This window comes from Pantherophis guttatus, chromosome 4 (assembly GCF_059756535.1).
Source record: "Pantherophis guttatus breed Tessera chromosome 4, ASM5975653v1, whole genome shotgun sequence".
Taxonomy (NCBI): domain Eukaryota; kingdom Metazoa; phylum Chordata; class Lepidosauria; order Squamata; family Colubridae; genus Pantherophis; species Pantherophis guttatus.
In genome coordinates this window covers 146,889,049-146,910,596 of record NC_142066.1, presented here as the reverse complement: position 1 = coordinate 146,910,596, position 21,548 = coordinate 146,889,049, and the positions used below count along the sequence as shown (strand labels likewise).

The window sequence follows — 21,548 nt, the reverse complement described above, 5'->3', positions numbered from 1 at the left end:
AGCACAATATAGTGCTGCCCACCCCAGTTCCTAAAGCCGACCCAGAAGGATACCATGACTGTTGGTATTAATGCCACTGAGAGATCAAGGAGAACCAGGATTTATGCATTACCTCCATCCCGCCAGAGATGTTGCAGAAATATGGTGCAGAGAAGATAAAAAAGTTAATTCCCGCAGGAAAATTAACACTAAGGAATTAAATAAAACAATGAATGCAGTTCATGTCCGACATCTAAACCTGTAAAAATAAGTAATTCTGGGGAAGAGTAAACACATTCTTTAATCTTAAGAAGAGATGGCATAATCAAGTCTTCTGGAATCAAATTCCAGACTTCTCGTTATTCTTCCACCCTGTTAAATATACCTTTTTGTAACACTTCTCTTTCCAATCTTGGGCATAAAAAAGAAAGTGACCATATATGACTTCTGATGGATTGCTAACTACGGTTAACCCCAAACAATACAAGTTTAGACATGGGAAAGCCGCCAACACGACAGAGTTGGAAGCGAAACAGAACAGAATGCTTTTGCAACTGGCTTTTTTCCAATGGGAACGAGGCATAGAATCTCAATCCTACAAAATTATGTAATGAATCTATATGAGATTTATGAAAAAGTTATTTGCCTGCAAAAGTTTGAAGAAAACAAAACTGTTTTGTTGTGGGTAGATCATACTTAGGATAGCATTCTAAAATGCACCCTAGGAAGTCATTACATTTATGTACATGTTTAATGGAGGAAGAATAATTTTAACTGACAAGGGTGGGATAAGCTAAACCACAAAATATATTGAAAAATGAACGCTAGCTTTGAGGAAATAGTGCTTCTGCAAATACAACTTTCTTTAAGGCAATGCAACCTTGGCAAATTTAAGATTCATGGATTTTAATCTCTGAATTCCCCCATCCAGCATGCATTAAGAGAAAAACAATGCAAACGTTATACATTTTTCTGAGTAAGCTTATAGAAGCCTTACCTCCAGGCATCACCAAACCAACATCTTGCACTGTTAGAACAGAAAGCTTTTCTTCTGAATCCACTCTAATTACTCCATAAGTAAGCCCGTGCATGGATAATACTCCCCTTCCAGGTGGCTGATTGCTGTCATCTGTTGGTCTGGAAATGTATGGAAAATGTCAATGATGCCAGAATAGGAAGCAACTCTCATATATATGCTGTGCTTGAGAATAATGCCAAGCTTGAGTGACCTCTATAGAAATATTTATTCACTTCATCAGATCTTGCAGGGAAGGGCATGATCTGGCTTCCCTTCCATTAAATAATATTTTATTGACCCCCAAATTGTGCCTTTTGTATAGCACATGTCCTATTGAACAGAATATTATGAGACCTATTCAGATAGCCTCAATACTGTTAGTCTTTTGTTGTAAGACTTGGCATTTCCCCCATGCCCTTGATCCCTGTGAGCTGTGATGGTTAGTTAATTTTGTTTTTATGAGTTGCTTGCATTTGTGGCAGGGGTGGGTTCTACTTACCTTTACTACCGGTTGCATGCGCAGAAGCGTTTTGATGATGTCGGGGTCGGTGGGCGGAGCCTCCCGCTGGTTTTAACTACTGGTTCTATGTGTGAACTGGGAGCAACCCACCACTGATTTGTGGCCTTGGGCATCATGGTTGTTGTTGGCTTGTTATTGTTTTTAATCTCTATATACTGCCCAGAGTTATTTTTGGTATCAGCCATATAAATTGCTTAAATGAGTAATAAAGCTTGATGTTTGTGATGATGCCTCTAGACAGGAATATCCCTTCTCAAATATTTCATTTTTTTTTGTCATGTCCTACCATGACTCATAAACTGGAGAGAAGCTAGAGCTATGCAATCCAGCTCTCTAGATATTACATATTGATGTATTCTACTTGAAAAAAAGGGAGTGGATATAAATATAGTAAGAAGAGATTGAACAATAAGCGCGAGTCCTTAGATACATACAATCTCCTTTTAGAAAAGCCTTGATGGAGTTGCTATCAGATTGCAATTAAAAAAGTGCTCCTAATTAAAATTTCAATAAGAGAATGTAGTACGGAATAGACACAAGAAATAATACTTTACATAGGTATTAAATATGCTCTTCTTCATTATTGTTGTGCTGCCCTTTAACATACCACTTAAATCCTATACTGCTGGCTTTTGAAGGAGAAACCTTTCCACAACCAGCCAGGCTGTGCAAACAGGCATTGAGCCAGGGGTTTTAATCTAAGTTCTTTGAATCACTTGTTTCCCATCATCAGATAGGGACACAGTCCAGTCCTGAAATGATTTTTCTTATTTACTTGTGCAAAACTCAAGTTCAAAAACATATAGGAAAGAAATTCAATGTTTGCTTTTAATGATTCCTCCACAGAAAAATATTTTATGACAAAATCCATACCAAACATTGATGTTGGTATGTTCCTATGTCTTTGACAAGTTGTCATAAGAAAAAGCTCAGCTGTATGTTTACTCTTAAATTATAATGGTGGATCTCAGTGATACTTGAAAAACTGGATGGTACCCAGATTAATTAGAGAATGATAGGCTCCATAAATTTTGATTAAAAGGTTCTAAAAAGCCTTTGCTGCTCCCTTAATATGATCCCAGTAAAAGGATCACGTATGCTAGCTATAGATTGAATTGAATGTACATTAGGGAGTAACAAATGAGAGGCAGCTAACTGGGTGGCAATGATTAATGGCATTCCCTTTACCTTGGAGGGACATTTCACCAGGATATTGATAAATTTTTAACCCTCCACATGTACTTTGGTTGCTTGTAAGATGATCTTGGAATGAGAACACCCGCCATATTAAGGATGGAAGAGATTTACTGTACTCCAGTAACCTCTACGCCTAATATTGATATAAGCAAGTTGCAAGTACTAGGCATAACTGTAACCTCATCAGAGGAAGTAAATTTATGTTCAGCTTTCCCATACAGATGTTGGACTCATTACAGTAATATATTTTCAGTAGGAATCGGCGAAGTTATTGTTATAAAAATATACTGAATGATGGAAAAGTCTAAGAACAGTGTTTCTCAACCTGGTCGTGGAACTCTGGGGTATTGATGTCCACACCTATTCAAGTTGAGAAACATTGCTCTCGATTGCCATATAATAGTTCCTAAATACTTCAAAAAGACAGAGTATTATTGGATAGTTAACTAACTGAAGCAAAGTTTAAAACTAATATAAAAAGATTTTGGATTCATAGTTCAGCTATGGACTATGATGTTTGTAGGGCTATGCCTACAAACATCAAGTTGAATTTCAGTCAGGGAGAAAAGTTCTGACCAAGGACTTCAATTTAAGCAGTTATCTTTATTGCAGTAAACATCTGGAAAAAGTTTCATATTGTATCATTAGTAGCTGGTCATTCCATACTGAAGTTACCTTGAATTGAATGACATGTATCAACAGGAAATAATCTAGAAATGGAGATTATCATGATATGAACATCTGTTCTTTCTCCAGGGACTTGCATTTTTTCTTATCTCTGTTTTGCTTGCAAAACCTTTATGCGATAGTTAAACTAAAGATACTGTAACTTGCCTACATTCATACAATGGACAGATGTCTGAATTTGTTTCCCAAAGTTGCAGTTTGGGCACTAAACCATACTATTCTATTTTTTTGACTATGTCTCATAGACTATGTCTATGACTATGACTCATAGAGTATCACTCTAGAATATGTTTGATGCCTTCTCAGGTAGCTTTTATATATGAGACTCATAGATATTTCTCCATTGCTGTTTATTAATATTATTATGATTGAAAAACTTAATTTACAACTGAAGAGCCAAAGAATGGGAGAATAGTCTCAAATATCTAAGAGCTGGATAGTATTAAGTTGAACAAAAATCTGTCCATGATCTTCTGAAACAAATCCAAGGATATTAGACTGACACAATCTTGCAATAGCGTATTTCAACATTTCAAAAATGGAACGCTTTAAAGGTCAAAGCCGGCATACAGAAAATTGACACAATTATCTAAACACAATTGGTCAACTTTTTTGTGAGGATTTCATTCCAGGCACAGATAACAAAATCACATATAGCAAGAGCTAAAAAGTTTTCCCTAGAGGGTGGAGCTCATTTCGTTCATGGTCATGTGGATGGCATGACTATATGCCGAGGTGTACAGAATGCTGCAACTTTCCCACTTGTACCTACAATTCTACTTCAACTTTTATGTTCTTGAACAATCATATTTGCAAGAGCTGGGTCAAGAAAAGAACTCACCCTGTCATGTGGTGCTTGGGTCTCAAATTGCAAACATTTAGGTTGACAAGCTAAGCTCAGTGTCTAGAAAAATGTTTCATGCAGGTACAAAATGCCCATCTGCCATAAAGTACACAAATACTCCAAAAGTCTTTGAACCCCCATACAACAGACATGTGAAATTTTTCACTTTAAGCAGTCCTGCTTAATGACCAGTTGTTTTAAGGCGATTTAAAGTTACAATAGTGCTGAACAAATGTTTCCACTGAGGAATAGGAAAAAAAATAAAGAGGGTGTATAATGCTCCTTCTCCTATTGTTATTCCAAGATTGTTTCCATTAAACTTCATTGCCCTTCAGGATTTCACATTTATATTTGACTCAACAATACCTTCTAATAGCCACCGTGAGAGCCTCTGGTGAACTGGCACAAGGACAGATTACTTCTTGTCTTAGGCCTTTACTTTGGAAGACGTTTAGAAATGCATCACATGAAGAAATAGACCCTGGAGTTAAAAAATACACAGACAATAATATCATTCTATGTGCAATAATCAATAGTTCCTCACAAAAAAAATAATAAAATCAAATTTTAAATAGGAGGTTTCCAAAATAGAAATCTAGATGCTAACCAATCAATAAATTCACCGCGTGATTGCAAATAATTGACCTGTGGGTTAAAAGCTATAGATGTGCCTAAAGCGAGTCTCTAATATACCAACCCTCATTTCAACTTATTTTGTCCAGAGGAGAAGATTGAAATGTGCTGAGCATACTTCTGCCCCCAAATGCAACTAGCTCTTAAGACTAACTGAGTCGGTATTGTATAATCAAGTTGTTTATATACAATGGAATGAAACTATGTGCAGAACCAAATATTGTTCTGGAAATTACATTTCTATTGCAGGATATTACCTGTACTGGGTACATGAAGATCATTCCATTTTGTACAGAGCTTCATATATGGCTTCAAAAAAAAGCATTTGTATACCCTCTGCTTGTAATAATTGAATTTCAATTTTCATTTTGTATCATTTTGTAAGGTCAGACATGTCACAGTACAAAACATACATATGATGTCCAACTAAAATCAGCTACTTTGAAAAACCTTTTAAATCCTAGTTACTATATATTTCCTATATAATATACTGGTTTTGAGTTTTGCAGCCATAGATAAAAACCTAAAACCCACAATATTTTATATGAAATACTCAACAATGTCCATTATGAATAGAGGATCTTAGAATCTGAAAATTCTAAGGATAGTAACATCTCAGTGCTGAAACTAAGATGTTGAACTATCTCCCTTGTTCCTTTATTACATTTTTCACCAAGTAAAAATTGGGTTTTTTTTCCCCACTGGAGATTCAATCAATTTCAATTTAATTTTCTAACTTGCTTTTGGATCATGGTTTTAATCTACTTAAAAAGGTATCTTAATACTTATATAAGCTGCCTTGGATCTCACGTTTGGGATATTTAAAATTGTAAAAATATGTGATCAAATATAGTTCGTGTTTTGTATGCCTGTATTTGACCAAGGACAGAAACCACCACTATTGATGCCTAGTTTCAACTGATTTCCTGACAAACCTTCAGCTCTTTTATAAGGAGAAATTTGACTCAAGTTTTATATAACAGCCTGCCAAATTATATAGAACTATGCTGCTTTAGTTTATAGTACTGTGAAATATTTGATTTGCTTTAGGATATCACTAAAGAAATGAAACTTTGAAATATAATTTTTTGGTGGATTCTGGAATAGAAATATTTTTAGGCTCCCATTTAAAAGAGAAAGAACAGACAAGATATCTCAGGAAATGATACATTAAGATTACAGACAAATATCCTTGTTTTAGTGGCTTCATTAACTGTTGACATAGAATGTCCAACAGTAAAGCCAAATGGACTGTATTATTTGTTCCATACTTATCACTTACATGGATTGGCGCCATCAGCCACTATCAACATTCTAAGTGAAGAGAGGTTGATATCACGTTGATCTCTGTGTGCTACTAATGCCCAGTGCATATCTCTGGATTTTACACAGGCTACTTTTGCTGAGAGATGTAAAAGAAAGAGAAAAATGACCAATGAATTAAGACATAATTCCACTAAAATATGCAATAAACAATCCAAGATATTTAAGATATAATTCCACTACTAAATGTCCATAATATATAAGGTATGATCAACTGGCAGACAAATTGGACTTCAATTTGGACTTTCAGTTTTTATAATATTACAAGCCAATCTTTCATAGATTGGGTGTAAAAAAGGTGCAAAGAGGGATGACTTCTATTTTGCCAGTTTAATACAATAAAGCCTACCTCCTGCTCCCACAACATAGATTGATGTAGCTATCACCCTTACCTTTGTACTGGCACACCTTCTGTATCCATGAAAGTGGGTTCACTTTCATTAAGGAATATGGGATGCTTATCACATGCATCATGTTCATAACACTCTGAAATGAAAGGAAATAGAGGTATCAGCAGTGAAGAAACAATTATCAATTGGGGATCCTGGTTAGTTGGCATAGTCATGTCTTCAAGACCTTTTGGAAGACCAAAAAGGGAAGAGCAGATCTAGCTTCAGGGGCAAGATGGTCCAGAAGGAAGGAGTCATGGCAGAAAAGGGTCTTCAGGACCCCACCAACTGAAATTCTTTGGCAGAAGGAACATGCTTCTTCTGGCACGGGTTAGCCAATTTCTCAAGACCGCACAGTGGACAGAACCTCTCGCTCCCTATTAATACTCATTAGGACTGGCCTTGGAGAAAGGAGTTGAACTCATGTTTCACTACAACTACCTTGTGCTCTGATAGGAAATGATGGAATCAACTAATCCATGACTAACTTTCACCAGTAGCTATAAAGTAATTTTGAGCGCGCCACTCATTCCCTCACTCATTAGGATCAGCCTTGGAGAAAGGAGTCGAACCCATACAAAACCATCTTGTCCAGCCCAAATTCAACAGATGGCCCCAAAGGATATCATCGCTGATAGTATCAAAAGCCACTGAGAAGTCAAGGAGAGCAAAGATGGAAGTCATGTCCAGTCAGTCATCCCTCATATTCTTCCAACACTGTCCCAGGCATTCATTAACCCATTTAAGAACCCATAATTCCTCTATGAACGACAGGGGCCAACAGGAATGAAGGCTTGACTAAAACTTTGACAGATGACCCCAAAAGATACCATGGCTGATTTGTCAAAAGCCAATGAGAAGTGAAGGAGAGCAACGATGGAGGTAGACCATCATCCTGCCCTTGCCATATATCATCCACTAGTGCAACCACTGCTGTTTCTTTCCCATAAATGGACCTGAAACCTGACTGGAAGGAATCCATTTCATCCACGATCTTCTAAAATTGCAAAATATTTCACCTTGTATATAGACTGGACAGACGTTGTCCAGATAGGAGGGATCCGGTGATGTTTATTAAAGGAGAGGGCAAACTAAGATCTCCTTAAAAGAGCCTGAGAATATGCCTTCCTGCAATGAGAAGTGGGTCTCATTCCTGCCTGGACCCACCTTCTAGTCATTGTCCTGGAAACTTTCACTAACCAGGAGGGACAAGGATCTAATTGATAGATGATTGCACTGACAGTCTTGAGAACCAAATCCAACAGAATAGAACTGTTCCCAGATGACCAAGCAAGTCCTTTCCCCCGACTGATGATATCAAAAGACACTAAGAGAGAGAGACAATGGATGTACATCATCATCCTGTCCTTGCCATAGATCATCCACTAGTGCAACAAGTGCTGTTTCTGTCCCATAACTGGACCTGAAACCTGACTGGAAGGAATCCATTTCATCCAGGATCTTCTAAGCTCTTTGGCATGCCACAATGGAGAAGTTGTGGACTGAACCTCTCATTCTCTATTAACATTCATTAGGATCAGCCTTGGAGAAAGGAGTTGAACCCACACAAGACCATAGCATCCAGCTCAAATTCAGCAGATGGCCCAAGAAGAAACCATAGCTGATGGTTTCAAAAGCCACCCGGAAATGCCCCCTCTTGCAGTGAGGAATTTCACTGTCTGAGCCCATCAGATCCTTACTATCCTGGAGCGTTTCATCAGCCATGGGGGACAAGGATCTTAATTTGAATATAAGGAATGTTAATTTATCTACAAAGAATCATGACCTTGCTAGAATCTAACCCATGTAAGACCATGCTGCACAGCACAAAATCAACAGATGGCCCAAAAAGAAAACCATGACTAATGGTTTCAAAACCCACTGAAAGTCAAGGAGATCAAGGATGATGTCCATCATCATCCTTCCTTGCCATAGATCATCCACAAGGACAACCTGTGCTACTTCTGTCCCACAAACCTGACTGGAATTCTGGGTTGCCCAGCTGCAAATACTGCAGCCGACCCAAAATAACACCATTGTTAATGGCATTGAAAGCCACTGAAAAGTCATGGAGATCAAGGATGGATGCACATTGTCATTGTGTCCTTGCCATAGACTATCCACAAGTGCAACCAATGCTACATCTGTCCCATAGCTGGAAATGAAGCCTGACTATAAGGAATGTTTCATCCTGATTCCTAGGTCACAAACACTCTACTTTCTACTCCAGAACCCCCCAAAAGGGAAGATGGGAGAATGTGGGATTAAAAAATATTTTAAGGGGTGGCAAGCCGAGGCTTCCTTACAAGATCCCGGAAATGCCCTCTCTTGCAGTGAGGAATTTCACTGTCTTAGCCCGCCAGATCCTTACTATCCTGGAGCGTTTCATCAGCCATGGGGGACAAGGATCTTAATTTCAATATAAGGAATGTTCATTTATCTACAAAGAATCATGTCCTTGATCATCCACAGGTGTAACCAATACTGTTTCTGTCCAAAGCAGAACTTGGGCTTCTTTCCAGTCAAAGTTTGTGGTTGCATTTCCAGACCCCCACAACCTTCAGGCACTAGAGAGGCCAGCAGTACCAGTTGGATCACCAGGAGTGTTGATGTAAAGCTGATTATCAGCATATTGATGTAGGTTTTAAAAAGGAGTAGAAGAGAAACCCAAGCCCTTTGGCATGCCTCAATGGAGAAGCTGTGGACTGAACCTCTCATTCTCTATTAATACTCATTAGTAGCGGTTTTGGAGAAAGGAATCGAATGCCACCCAGCACAAATTCAACAGATGGCCCAAAATAATACCATGGTTAATGGTATTGAAAGCCACTGTAAAGTCAAGGAGATCAAGGATGATGCCCATCATCATCCTGTCCTTGCCATAGATCATCCACAAAGGCAACCGATACTATTTTTCCCAGAAATCTGGATGGAATTCTGGTTGCAGAGCTGCAAATACTGCAGCCGACCCAAAATAACACCATCGTTAATGGAACTGAAAGCCACTGAAAAGTCAAGGAGATCAAGGATGTCCTTGACATAGATCAGGGGTCAGCAACCTTAAACACTCAAAGAGCCAGAAAGGTCCTAACCGGAATTCCACCATTCAATTCTGGAGTGACCAGAAGTCCAGTTCCCTCACCATATAATCTCCTCCTAGTGTGGCATCCTTTTTCCTCTACCTATTCTAACCGAAATCCCTAACAATTGTGGAGCCGCAGCAGAGGGAAGAAAGAGCCACATGTGGCTCTAGAGCCACGGTTGCTGACCCCTGCCATAGATCATCCACAAGTGCAACCAATGCTACTTCTGTCCTATAGCTGGATCTGAAACCTGACTTGAAGGAATCAGTTTCATCCAGAATCCTCTAAGGTTCCCAAACATTCCACCTTCTACTCCATCACCTCTAAAAAGGGAAGATGGGAGAATGTGGGATTAAAAATATTTTAAAGGGGTGGCAAGCAGAGGCTTCCTTATAAGATCCCGGAAATGCTCCCTCTTCCAGTGAGGAATTTCACTGTCTGATCCTGCAAGATCCTTACTATCCTGGAGCGTTTCAACAGCCATGGGGGACAAGGATCTTAATTTCAATATAAGGAATGTTCATTTATCTATCAAGAATCATGTCCTTGCCATAGATCGTCCACAGGTGTAACCAATACTGTTTCTGTCCAAAGCAGAACTTGGGCTTCTTTGTTGTCCTCTTTCCAGACCCCCACAACCTTCAGGCACTAGAAAGGCCAGCAGTTCCAGTTGGATCACCAGGAGTGTTGATGTAAAGCTGATTATCAACATATTGATGTTGGTGTTAAAAAGGAGTAGAAGGAGATCCCAAGCCCTTTGGCATGCCTCAATGGAGAAGCTGTGGACTGAACCACTCATTCCCTATTAACACTCATTAGGACCGGCCTTGGAGAAAGGAGTCGAACCCACGCAAGAACATGCCGAACTTCAAATTCAGCAGATGGCCCAAAAGGAGAAAATGGCTGATCCTTTTAAAGCCACTGAAAGTCAAGGAGATCAAGGATAATGCCCATCGTTATCCTGTCCTTGACATAGATCATCCACAAGGGCAATCAATAGTACTATCCTGGAGGGTTTCATCAGCCATGGTGGACAGTGATGTTAATTTCAATATAAGGAATGTTCATTCAGGAAAGGGGAAAACTGCCATACAACACGAAGTTGTGCAATGGCTCTCATGATTGCAGCCGGTCAGCAAGCAAGAGGAATCAGGAATCAGGCACCAAATTGGTCTGTCCTTGCCATAGATCATCCACAAGTGCAACCAATGCTACTTCTGTCCTATAGCTGGACCTGCAACCTCTTGCAGAACTAAAGGTGTTAAAGTCCCGGAGCCGGAAGCTCCATGCATCCAAACAACTTGGGCTTCTTTCCAGTCAAAGTTTGTTGTCCCCTTTCCAGACCCACCCCCCCAACCTCCAGGCACTAAGGAGGCCAGCAGTACCCATTGGATCACCAGGAGTATTGATGTAAAGTTAATTATCAGCATATTGATGTAGGTGTTAAAAAAGGAGTAGAAGAGGACCCCGAGCCTTTTGGCATGCCTCAATGGAGAAGCTGTGGACTGACCCTCTCATTCCCTATTAACACTCATTAGTAGCGGCCTTGGAGAAATGAATAGAATCCACGCAAGACCATGCGGCCCAGCACACATTCAACAGATGGCCCAAAATAACACCATGGTTAATGGTATTGAAAGCAACAGAAAAGTCGAGGAGATCAAAGATGATGCCCATCATCATCCTGTCCTTGCCATAGATCATCTACAAGGGCAACCAATACTACTTCTATCCCAGAAATCTGTCTAGAATTCTGGTTACACAGCTGCAAATACTGCACTTGCCTCAAAATAATACCATGGTTAATGGTATTGAAACCCACTGAAAAGTCAAGGAGATAAAGGATGGATGCACATTGTCATTGTGGACAATGTGGGAGTACCTCTGCACCCTCCGACAGGATTTTGCGTACCACCCTCGGGATAAGGGGAAGCGGGGGGAAGGCATACAGCAGGCCGGGGGGCCAAGGGCATCTGAGAGCATCCGTCCCTTCAGACCCCGTGCTGGGGAATCGGGAGAAGAACCGTGGGAGCTGAGCGTTGGAGGGGCTCGCAAACACGTCCAAGACAGGGGAACCGAACCTGGTCGACAGTTCCTGGAAGAGGGTCTGATTCAGGCGCCACTCTGCATGATCGATCTGGGAGCGGCTTAGCCATCCGCCTGTGTGTTGTCCTTGCCGAAGAAGAAGAAGTGTTGTGCCGAGATGGAGAGTATGTTCTCCTCCGCCCATGAGAGGAGGGAGATCGCCTCGTCCAGTAGCGGTTTGGAGTGGGTGCCGCCCTCCCGATTCAGATGTGCCTTGGCCGTGGTGTTGTCCGTTAAGACAGCACATGTTGACCCTTAATGTCGGGTTGGAAATGGAGGAGGGCTAGGTGTATGGCCCTCAGCTCTAGCCAATTGATATCGTGTTGGAGGTCCGTGCGTGACCAACGGCCCTGGGTCACCTTGGTGGCTAGATGGGCACCCCACCCCAGAAGGCTCGCATCTGTTGTTAAGGTTATTCTGTTGTGCTCCTGAAAGGAGCATCCCCTCGAGATCGCGGGAGAAGTCCACCAACACAGGGACTGCAGGATCGGGCCAGGGAGCCGGATCCGCGCCTTGGAGTTGCTGCCTAGGGCCTTCTGATACGGCAGCAGGTACCATTGGAGTGGGCGTGAATGGAGTCGGGCCAAAGGCACGATGTTGATGCACGAGATCAGCTTCCCGAGTAACTGGGACAATTGGAGGATAGAAGCTGACCGGGAAGATTGGACCTGAGTGATTGAGGAGGCAATGCTCAGACGACGATCTGGGGCCAGGAAGACGTGGCTCGTAGCCGAATCGATGATGGCCCCGAGGTGCAGAATACGATTGGTGGGCTGCAGGTGGCTCTTTTCCAGATTTAGGGAAAAACCATGTCGTTGCAGGGTATCTTGAAACTACCTCGAGATCCTTCAGAGCTTTCCAGTAGGAGTCGGACAAGACCAGGATATCGTCCAGGTAGCATTGTACTCTGATGGGAATGAGTCGTAAGGAAGCTGCTATCACTGCCAGGACCTTGGTAAATGTCCTGGGAGTGGAGGAGAGGCCGAACGGCATGGCCCTGTACTGGAAGTCCTGATTGTCATAAGAAAATCGTAGGAAACGGCGATGGGCCGGTCTGACCGGGATGTGGAGGTATGCCTCCTTGAGGTCGATGGAAGTCATCATGTTGAAACGTCGGATGCAGGATAGGATTGAATGCAGGGACTGCATTTTGAATTTGTGGTTTGTTTACCTCCTTCAAATCCAATATCCCTCTCCAGGCCCCGGAGTTCTTCGGGACCAGGAAAAATATTGAGTAGAAACCGGTTCCACAATGTTCGATGGGAACCGGCTCTATAGCGCGAATGTCCAAAAGATGTTGAATTTCCATGGACATCAAGCGCCTCTTCTCTGGGTTGTTGGAGACTGGACATCGGATGAATCTGTTTGGGGGACAGGAGGAAAACTCCAGTGTTAGGCCAAGTTGAATAGTTTGAAGAACCCATTTGTCCGTTGTCGAGAAAAACCATTGATGAAAGAAATTACACTCTATCAGGCACTACTGAGTGAAAGGAACTGAGCCTCAGCCAGTCCCCGAGGGAGGAGTCAACAGTTCTTAAAATGACATGCACTCAGTATTTCAGGCAAGCTGAGGGATATTACCCACACTCTTGGATTCTTCCAAGCAGCGCGCCAGAGAACTTGGGTTTCTTTCCAGTCAAAGTTTGTCATCCCATTTCCAGGCCCCCAAAACCTCCAGGCACTAGAGAGGCCAGCAGTACCAGTTGGATCACCAGGAGTGTTGATGTAAAGCTGATTAACAGCACAGGTGTTAAAATGGAGTAGAAGAGGATCCCGAGCCCTTTGGCATGCCTCAGTGGAGAAGCTGTGGACTGAACCTCTCATTCCCTATTAACACTCATTAGTAGCGGCCTTAGAGAAAGGAATAGAATCCACGCAAGACCATGCAGCCCAGCACAAATTCAACAGATGGCCCAAAATAACACCATGGTTAATGGTATTGAAAGCCACTGAAAAGTCAAGGAGATAAAGGATGGATGCACATCGTCATCGTGTCCTTGCCATAGATCATCCACAAGGGCAACCAATACTACTTCTATCCCAGAAATCTGGCTGAAATTCTGGTTGCACAGCTGCAAATACTGCAGCCACCCTAAAATCACACCATGGTTAATGGTATTGAAACCCACTGAAAAGTCAAGGAGATAAAGGATAGATGCACATTGTCATCGTGTCCTTGCCATAGATCATCCATAAATGCAACCAATACTATTTTTCCCAGAAATCTGGATGGAATTCTGGTTGCAGAGCTGCAAATACTGCAGCTGACCCAAAATAACACCATCGTTAATGGAATTGAAAGCCACTGAAAAGTCAAGGAGATCAAGGATGGATGCACATCGTCATCGTATCCTTGCCATAGATCGTCCACAAATGCAATCAATGCTACTACAGTCCCATAGCTGGACTTGAAACCTGACTGGGAGGAATCTATTCCATCCAGATTCCTCTATAGGTCACAAACACTCTACCTTCTACACCAATGTCCGTAAAAGGGAAGGTGCGAGACCGAAGGATTGAAATATATTTTTAAGGGGTGGTAATCTGAGGCTTTCTTACAAAATCCCAGAAATGCCCCATCTTCACTGTCTGATACCACCAGATCCCTGCTATCCTGGAGCGTTTCATCAGCCATGGGGGAGAAAGATCTTAATTTCAATATAAGGAATGTTCATTTATCTATCAAGAATCATGTCCTTGCCACAGATTGTCCACAGGTATAACCAATACTGTTTCTGTCCAAAGCAGAACTTGGGCTTCTTTGTTGTCCCCTTTCCAGACCCCCACAACCTTCAGGCACTAGAAAGGCCAGCAGTTCCAGTTGGATCACCAGGAGTGTTGATGTAAAGCTGATTATCAACATATTGATGTTGGTGTTAAAAAGGAGTAGAAGGAGATCCCAAGCCCTTTGGCATGCCTCAATGGAGAAGCTGTGGACTGAACTACTCATTCCCTATTAACACTCATTAGGACCGGCCTTGGAGAAAGGAGTCGAACCCACGCAAGAACATGTCAAACTTCAAATTCAGCAGATGGCCCAAAAGGAAACAATGGCTGATCGTTTTAAAGCCACTGAAAGTCAAGGAGATCAAGGATGATGCCCATCATTATCCTGTCCTTGACATAGATCATCCACAAGGGCAATCAATAGTACTATCCTGGAGCGTTTCATCAGTCATGGTGGACAGTGATGTTAATTTCAATATAAGGAATGTTCATTCAGGAAAGGGGAAAACTGCCATACAACACGAAGTTCTGCAATGGTTCTCATGATTGCAGCCAGTCAGCAAGCAAGAGAAATTGGGAATCAGGCACCAAATTGGTCTGTCCTTGCCATAGATCATCCACAAGTGCAACCAATACTACTTCTGTCCTATAGCTGGACCTGCAACCTCTGGCAGAACTAAAGTCCCGGAGCCGGAAGCTCCATGCATCTTTCTTTGGGCTTCTTTCCAGTCAAAGTTTGTTGTCCCCTTTCCAGACCCCCCCCCAACCTCCAGGCACTAAGGAGGCCAGCAGTACCCGTTGGATTACCAGGAGTGTTGATGTAAAGCTAATTATCAGCATATTGATATAGGTGTTAAAAAGGAGTAGAAGAGGACCCCGAGCCCTTTGGCATGCCTCAATGGAGAAGCTGTGGACTGAACCTCTCATTCCCTATTAACACTCATTAGTAGCGGCCTTGGAGAAATGAATAGAATCCACAGAAGACCATGCGGCCCAGCACAAATTCAACAGATGGCCCAAAACAACACCATGGTTAATGGTACTGAAAACCACTGAAAAGTCAAGGAGATCAAGAATGATGCCCATCATCATCCTGTCCTTGCCATAGATCATCCACAAGGGCAACCAATACTACTTCTGTCCCAGAAATATGCCTGGAATACTGGTTGCACAACTGCAAATACTGCAGCCGACCCAAAATAACAACATAGTTAATGGTATTGAAAGCCACTGAAAAGTCAAGGAGATCAAGGATGGATGCACATCGTCATCGTATCCTTGCCATAGATTGTCCACAAATGCAATCAATGCTACTACACTCCCATAGCTGGACTTGAAACCTGACTGGGAGGAATCTATTCCATCCAGATTCCTCTATAGGTCACAAAATTCTACCTTCTACACCAATGTCCGCAAAAGGGAAGATGCGAGACCGAAGGATTGAAATATATTTTTAAGGGGTGGTAATCTGAGGCTTTCTTACAAAATCCCAGAAATGCCCCATCTTCACTGTCTGATCCCACCAGATCCCTGCTATCCTGGAGCGTTTCATCAGCCATGGGGGAGAAAGATCTTAATTTCAATATAAGGAATGTTCATTTATCTATCAAGAATCATGTCCTTGCCACAGATCGTCCACAGGTATAACCAATACTGTTTCTGTCCAAAGCAGAACTTGGGCTTCTTTGTTGTCCCCTTTCCAGACCCCCACAACCTTCAGGCACTAGAAAGGCCAGCAGTTCCAGTTGGATCACCAGGAGTGTTGATGTAAAGCTGATTATCAACATATTGATGTTGGTGTTAAAAAGGAGTAGAAGGAGATCCCGAGTCCTTTGGCATGCCTCAATGGAGAAGCTGTGGACTGAACTACTCATTCCCTATTAACACTCATTAGGACCGGCCTTGGAGAAAGGAGTCGAACCCACGCAAGAACATGTCAAACTTCAAATTCAGCAGATGGCCCAAAAGGAAACAATGGCTGATCGTTTTAAAGCCACTGAAAGTCAAGGAGATCAAGGATGATGCCCATCGTTATCCTGTCCTTGACATAGATCATCCACAAGGGCAATCAATAGTACTATCCTGGAGGGTTTCATCAGCCATGGTGGACAGTGATGTTAATTTCAATATAAGGAATGTTCATTCAGGAAAGGGGAAAACTGCCATACAACACGAAGTTGTGCAATGGTTCTCATGATTGCAGCCGGTCAGCAAGCAAGAGGAATTGGGAATCAGGCACCAAATTGGTCTGTCCTTGCCATAGATCACCCACAAGTGCAACCAATGCTACTTCTGTCCTATAGCTGGACCTGCAACCTCTTGCAGAACTAAAGGTGTTAAAGTCCCGGAGCCGGAAGCTCCATGCATCTTTCTTTGGGCTTCTTTCCAGTCAAAGTTTGTTGTCCCATTTCCAGGCCCCCAAAACCTCCAGGCACTAAGGAGGCCAGCAGTACTCGTTGGATCACCAGGAGTGTTGATGTAAAGCTGATTATCAGCATATTGATGTAGGTGTTAAAAAAGGAGTAGAAGAGGACCCCGAGCCTTTTGGCATGCCTCAATGGAGAAGCTGTGGACTGAACCTCTCATTCCCTATTAACACTCATTAGTAGTGGCCTTGGAGAAATGAATAGAATCCACGCAAGACCATGCGGCCCAGCACAAATTCAACAGATGGCCCAAAAGGAAACCATGGCTGATGGTTTCAAAAGCCACTGAGAAGTCAAAGACATCAAGGATGATGCCCATCGTTATCCTGTCCTTGACATAGATCATCCACAAGGGCAATCAATACTACTTCTGTCCCAGAAATCTGACTGGAATTCTGGGTGGCGGAGCTGCAAATACTGCAGCCGATCCAAAATAACACCATGGTTAATGGTATTGAAAGCTACTGAAAAGTCAAGGAGATCAAGGATGGCTGCGCAGCATCATCCTGTCCTTGTCATAGATCATCCACAAGTGCAACCAATGTTAAAGATGTTAAAAGTCCTGGAGCTGGAATCTCTATGGACCAAAGCCACTTCGTTTTACCAGAGTTCAGCTGATGTTTGTGCCCTATCAAGATCCCCACAACCTCCAGGCATTCTCGGTGGCCGGCAGTACCACTTGGATCACTTTATATTAAGTGGTGTTGATATAAAGCAGATTATTATCAGCATATTGATGGTACCTCATTCCATCATGAAGCCACTAAGAAGTTGAGGAGAGTAAAGAGCCCTATCCCCATCCTCTCCTTGCCATTGATCATCTAGAAGTTTGAGCTGCTTGTCTTCCATAACTGGGCCTGAAACCTGACTTGAAGGAATCAGTTTCATCCAGAATCCTCTAAAGTTTTTAAATATTCCGCCTTCTATATCATCTTCTCTAAAAGGGAAGGTGGAAGACGGGACAGATGCATTCCAGAGATGTGGACTGAGAGATTTTTTTAAAAGAAGGGAATAAACCAAGTTGTGAGCCATACTGAGGAAGTTATAAGTGATGGTGGTTTGAACAGACTTGTCCAGTTTTGATTTACTCTTAACCTTTAAGATGAAAAAGAATATTGATAGTCTGATAATGATATGTGACATAGCTTCAGGTATTTTTCTGAGCCAATAATGTCTCTTTTTAATTGAGTTCATACATCCAAGACGTGACTTCTTTTAATTAGCACGTTGACTGGCTATACATAAATCAGTCAAATTCCAGAAAGCTACATTATTATTTAATTGGATGTGTGAACCTAGTCTTGAACTTACTTAAAGTTGTAAACTTAAAGGTATGACTAAAGTTTACAAGTGCAATTGTGGGTATCTAAAGGGAGCAGCATTCTTCAGACTAGCAGATGTGCTGGATCAATTCCAGTAATTGGTAGACAGAGGCTGTTCCTGTTTTAGGGCCAAGAATGAGATTAAGAAAATTCTACCATTTTTTCCTTTAAACCCCTCCAAAAGACACTGACATCCAGAGACTGAATGTCTCCAGTTGCAGAAGTAAACTGCTCTACAGTTTTCGAGAATATTTATTATTGGACAAGAATAGTGGCTTCTAACACAAAGTTCTTCCACTATGAATATCAAAATTCAAACTATCATTCTTCAGTATTAGAAAAGATGGGACATCTTGAGAAGATTTCAACATGTGTTTAATGGAAATGCAAACTTTAATATCCCATTTTAAAGCAATTATTTAAAAATAATGGTAGACTTACTGTAAGGATGCCATGCCATAAACCCACATCTTTTTTGAAATCCAGAACATTCACAATAGTTTCAGCTTCATGACATAAAACAAAAACAAAAACAAAACAATGTTAGTTCCTGGATACCAGGTACAGCCAATCAAAAGCTCCATCTTAAAATGTAATTGATTCATTTTTTTTTAAAAAAAGGAAATAAGTGTAAGACAATTTGAAGTAAATCAATTCTGACTCATTGCTTTTTACCTATCTGATCCTTCATTTCTCTTTCCTTCATTGACATTTGCTTAATATGTCACAGTGACTTATTCTCCTGAAAATAGGTGGGAAATGTTGAAAGTGAGAGCAGGAAATAATTTCCAAAAATAATGACTGTTCCACCTATAGAGATTTCCTCAAGACATGTAGAACTTGAGAAGTTCATATTAATTAGAGATGAAAATTACAACTCTGAAGTTGTTCTTCATCTTGGATGACAGTCTGAAGTTTGGAAAAATCTCATCCCACAGCTTTCTATCTTGTATAAACTTTTGGAGGTCCTGATCTCAGCTGAATATTTGAATCCAGCTCCTCTTTTTATTAATCCTGGTTGAGTTTTGCAGCATGACGGGTGTATCCAGCCTGAATGGGCCTACTAATTGCACAAAAAGGGACTAACTGTATCATACTTACTTATATCCTATTTCATTTTCTGGATTGATGCCATGGGAAGAATGGATTTTCTTTCTAAGGAATGACGTAGGATTTTAAACTATTTTAGATCTTGCACTACAATTTCTCTGTTGTTCTCACTTGCAGCAAGAGGATGCTTCAAATACTGCAAAAAAGGGCAGTTGTTTCTGAAGAAATTACTGAACAAATACAGTTTTGTTCTGGGAAGATTCAAAAATTAGTTTGGCTAACTAATAATCTGTGTTGTTTTCCAATTTTGGGGGAAAATAGCCTAGCTCCTAGCTATTAATTAATTGTCTCCGCCCAATTATTTAAAACAAAAGCCAGTAAAATCTATCATGCTAAATCATTTTCTGAAGCTAGTTTATTTGTTTTTTTAAAAAAGTGTTGAAATACCTTCCGTGTATCCACAAGCCTGGGTGAGCGCTTGACAATGGGTCAGTAGTGCAATCCTTGTCACCGTCACGCCAAGAACACTTCCATCCTTACAGGTTTTGTACTGCAGTAACACAATTTTGCTCATCAGTATCAGGGAATAACAACATTGTTGTTAGTTTAATAAGCTGGGGGAGACAGACACCTGTCTATGCCAGGTGCTCCATCAAGTCTTCCAACCCCCAAATACAAGAAGTCCTTGAATTATGACCATAAGGGAGCCTGTAGTTTTGTGATGGTTGTAAATTGTGCGCCATAAAAAAAATATATCTTGCTGTGTATCTCAGAAGTGTACTGATATCTGCCATTCAGTATTAGGTCATTAACCAAAGCTGTGCTTTATTCAATAACCAAGTTCCCATTCTTACACAGCCAGTTCCCTGTTTCTATCCATTTATATTAGCCCGCTAATTATCTATACATTCTTATCTTCCATTATCCTAGCTCCCTAAAGATCCAGACTAAGCAGTTTGGGGGGGGGGAAGACCCCACTCTCATATCGATACTTAGTTTGCCTTAATAGTTGAACAATCTTATTGACGCCCCCTGATCTCTACAGAAATCCAAATTAAAGTATCTCCATTAGAAAGCTGCCTAGTTTTTGCTTGAACTCATCCAGTGAAAGGCAGCTTATTTCTTTCCCAGGAAACAGTTTCATTATCAAAGCTTATTACCATTAATAAGCTTTTCCTAACCAGTTCCAGATTCTGCATTATAACCAACAGTGAGCTATTTAGAGCCTACTATTGTGTGACACCCCTTTAAATGTTTCAGAAGTCCTTTCCTCTGAATTCTCTTGCAGCCTCTATCTCTCAAGTGAAATCTTCTCTGCTGCCTATCTTTGAGCCTATTTTGATTTTCTTCAAATTGGCTATCACTCTTAAAATGGAGTCTGACCAGCACAGAAACTAAACCTGAATTATGGCCCTTCATGACTGCAAATGACTCTGAAAGATGCAATCTAAAATTGCATTTGCCTTTTTTTGCTCTAACCTCACAATTAAACATAGGCACTATAGTGTTGAAGCTTTTCAGATTCAAAAGGAGAAAAGGGGGCTTGGAAGCACATGGGGCCCTTGGCTTTTAGTGGCCAACCCCTACAAGCACCATGAATGCTATTGCAAGCTTAATATAGAATTTGATACGCATTTATTTTTTTGTTCCTCTGCTTAAACCTTTGAAATAGAGGTGAACTAGAAGTCCATGTAAGCTAACAACGTATTTTGGAAGCAAATGTCTTTCTTTTGTTTCTGTGGAATAGTAAACCACCAATATGTGCTAAAAGTAATGTTGAATAATATAGTTCCCCTGGCTTCTAAAAAGAACATCTGTCAAACTGTCTAATGATAAAACGTAGTTCCCATGTCTCTATACACATTGGTATCCATCCCTTCCTTGTAAAAGTCTGCTGAGTGCTACTATTTCTGCTCCTGTATCCGTTATCCTGATATTTAATTCATGAAAAATATTATGAAGTATTCAGTTTCCTTCCTTGTTTATTTAAAGCATTTCTATTGCATCTATCTTTTACTAAGTTTTGCACATAGTATTGTACTCTGGAACTTTTCAAATTAGCTTTTTGTCAGCCTTGGAAGCCATATTAAGCCGGAAGCTTCAATGCTGCCATCTCCTCATGTGTGGGAAAATAGGAGGGGGGATTTAGGAGAGGGGAGTTAGTAGACATAATAACAGTTTTTCCTATCGGTCAAGGTCAGGGCGGTCCAGCATCTGGAGGAGGAGTGGGGTTAGGATGGGGGGTTAGTGGAGTGCAGCCCCCCC

The 21,548-nt window shown here is 41.2% G+C and overlaps 1 protein-coding gene across 6 annotated transcripts in view; it reads right to left on the bottom strand.

The window, feature by feature from the left end:
• DIP2C (DIP2 acetate--CoA ligase C (putative)) overlaps positions 1 to 21,548 on the bottom strand; it is a 370,070-nt gene that overhangs the window by 53,973 nt on the left and 294,549 nt on the right. For all 6 annotated transcript variants that reach the window (XM_060683680.2, XM_060683684.2, XM_087893042.1 and 3 more), the window contains 6 exons: positions 19,731 to 19,833; positions 18,675 to 18,739; positions 6,594 to 6,687; positions 6,161 to 6,280; positions 4,612 to 4,726; positions 977 to 1,116 (listed from right to left, as the gene is read on the bottom strand). In XM_060683680.2, coding sequence (XP_060539663.1) covers positions 977 to 1,116; positions 4,612 to 4,726; positions 6,161 to 6,280; positions 6,594 to 6,687; positions 18,675 to 18,739; positions 19,731 to 19,833 — 637 coding nt within the window. The remainder of the gene's footprint in view (positions 1 to 976; positions 1,117 to 4,611; positions 4,727 to 6,160; positions 6,281 to 6,593; positions 6,688 to 18,674; positions 18,740 to 19,730; positions 19,834 to 21,548) is intronic.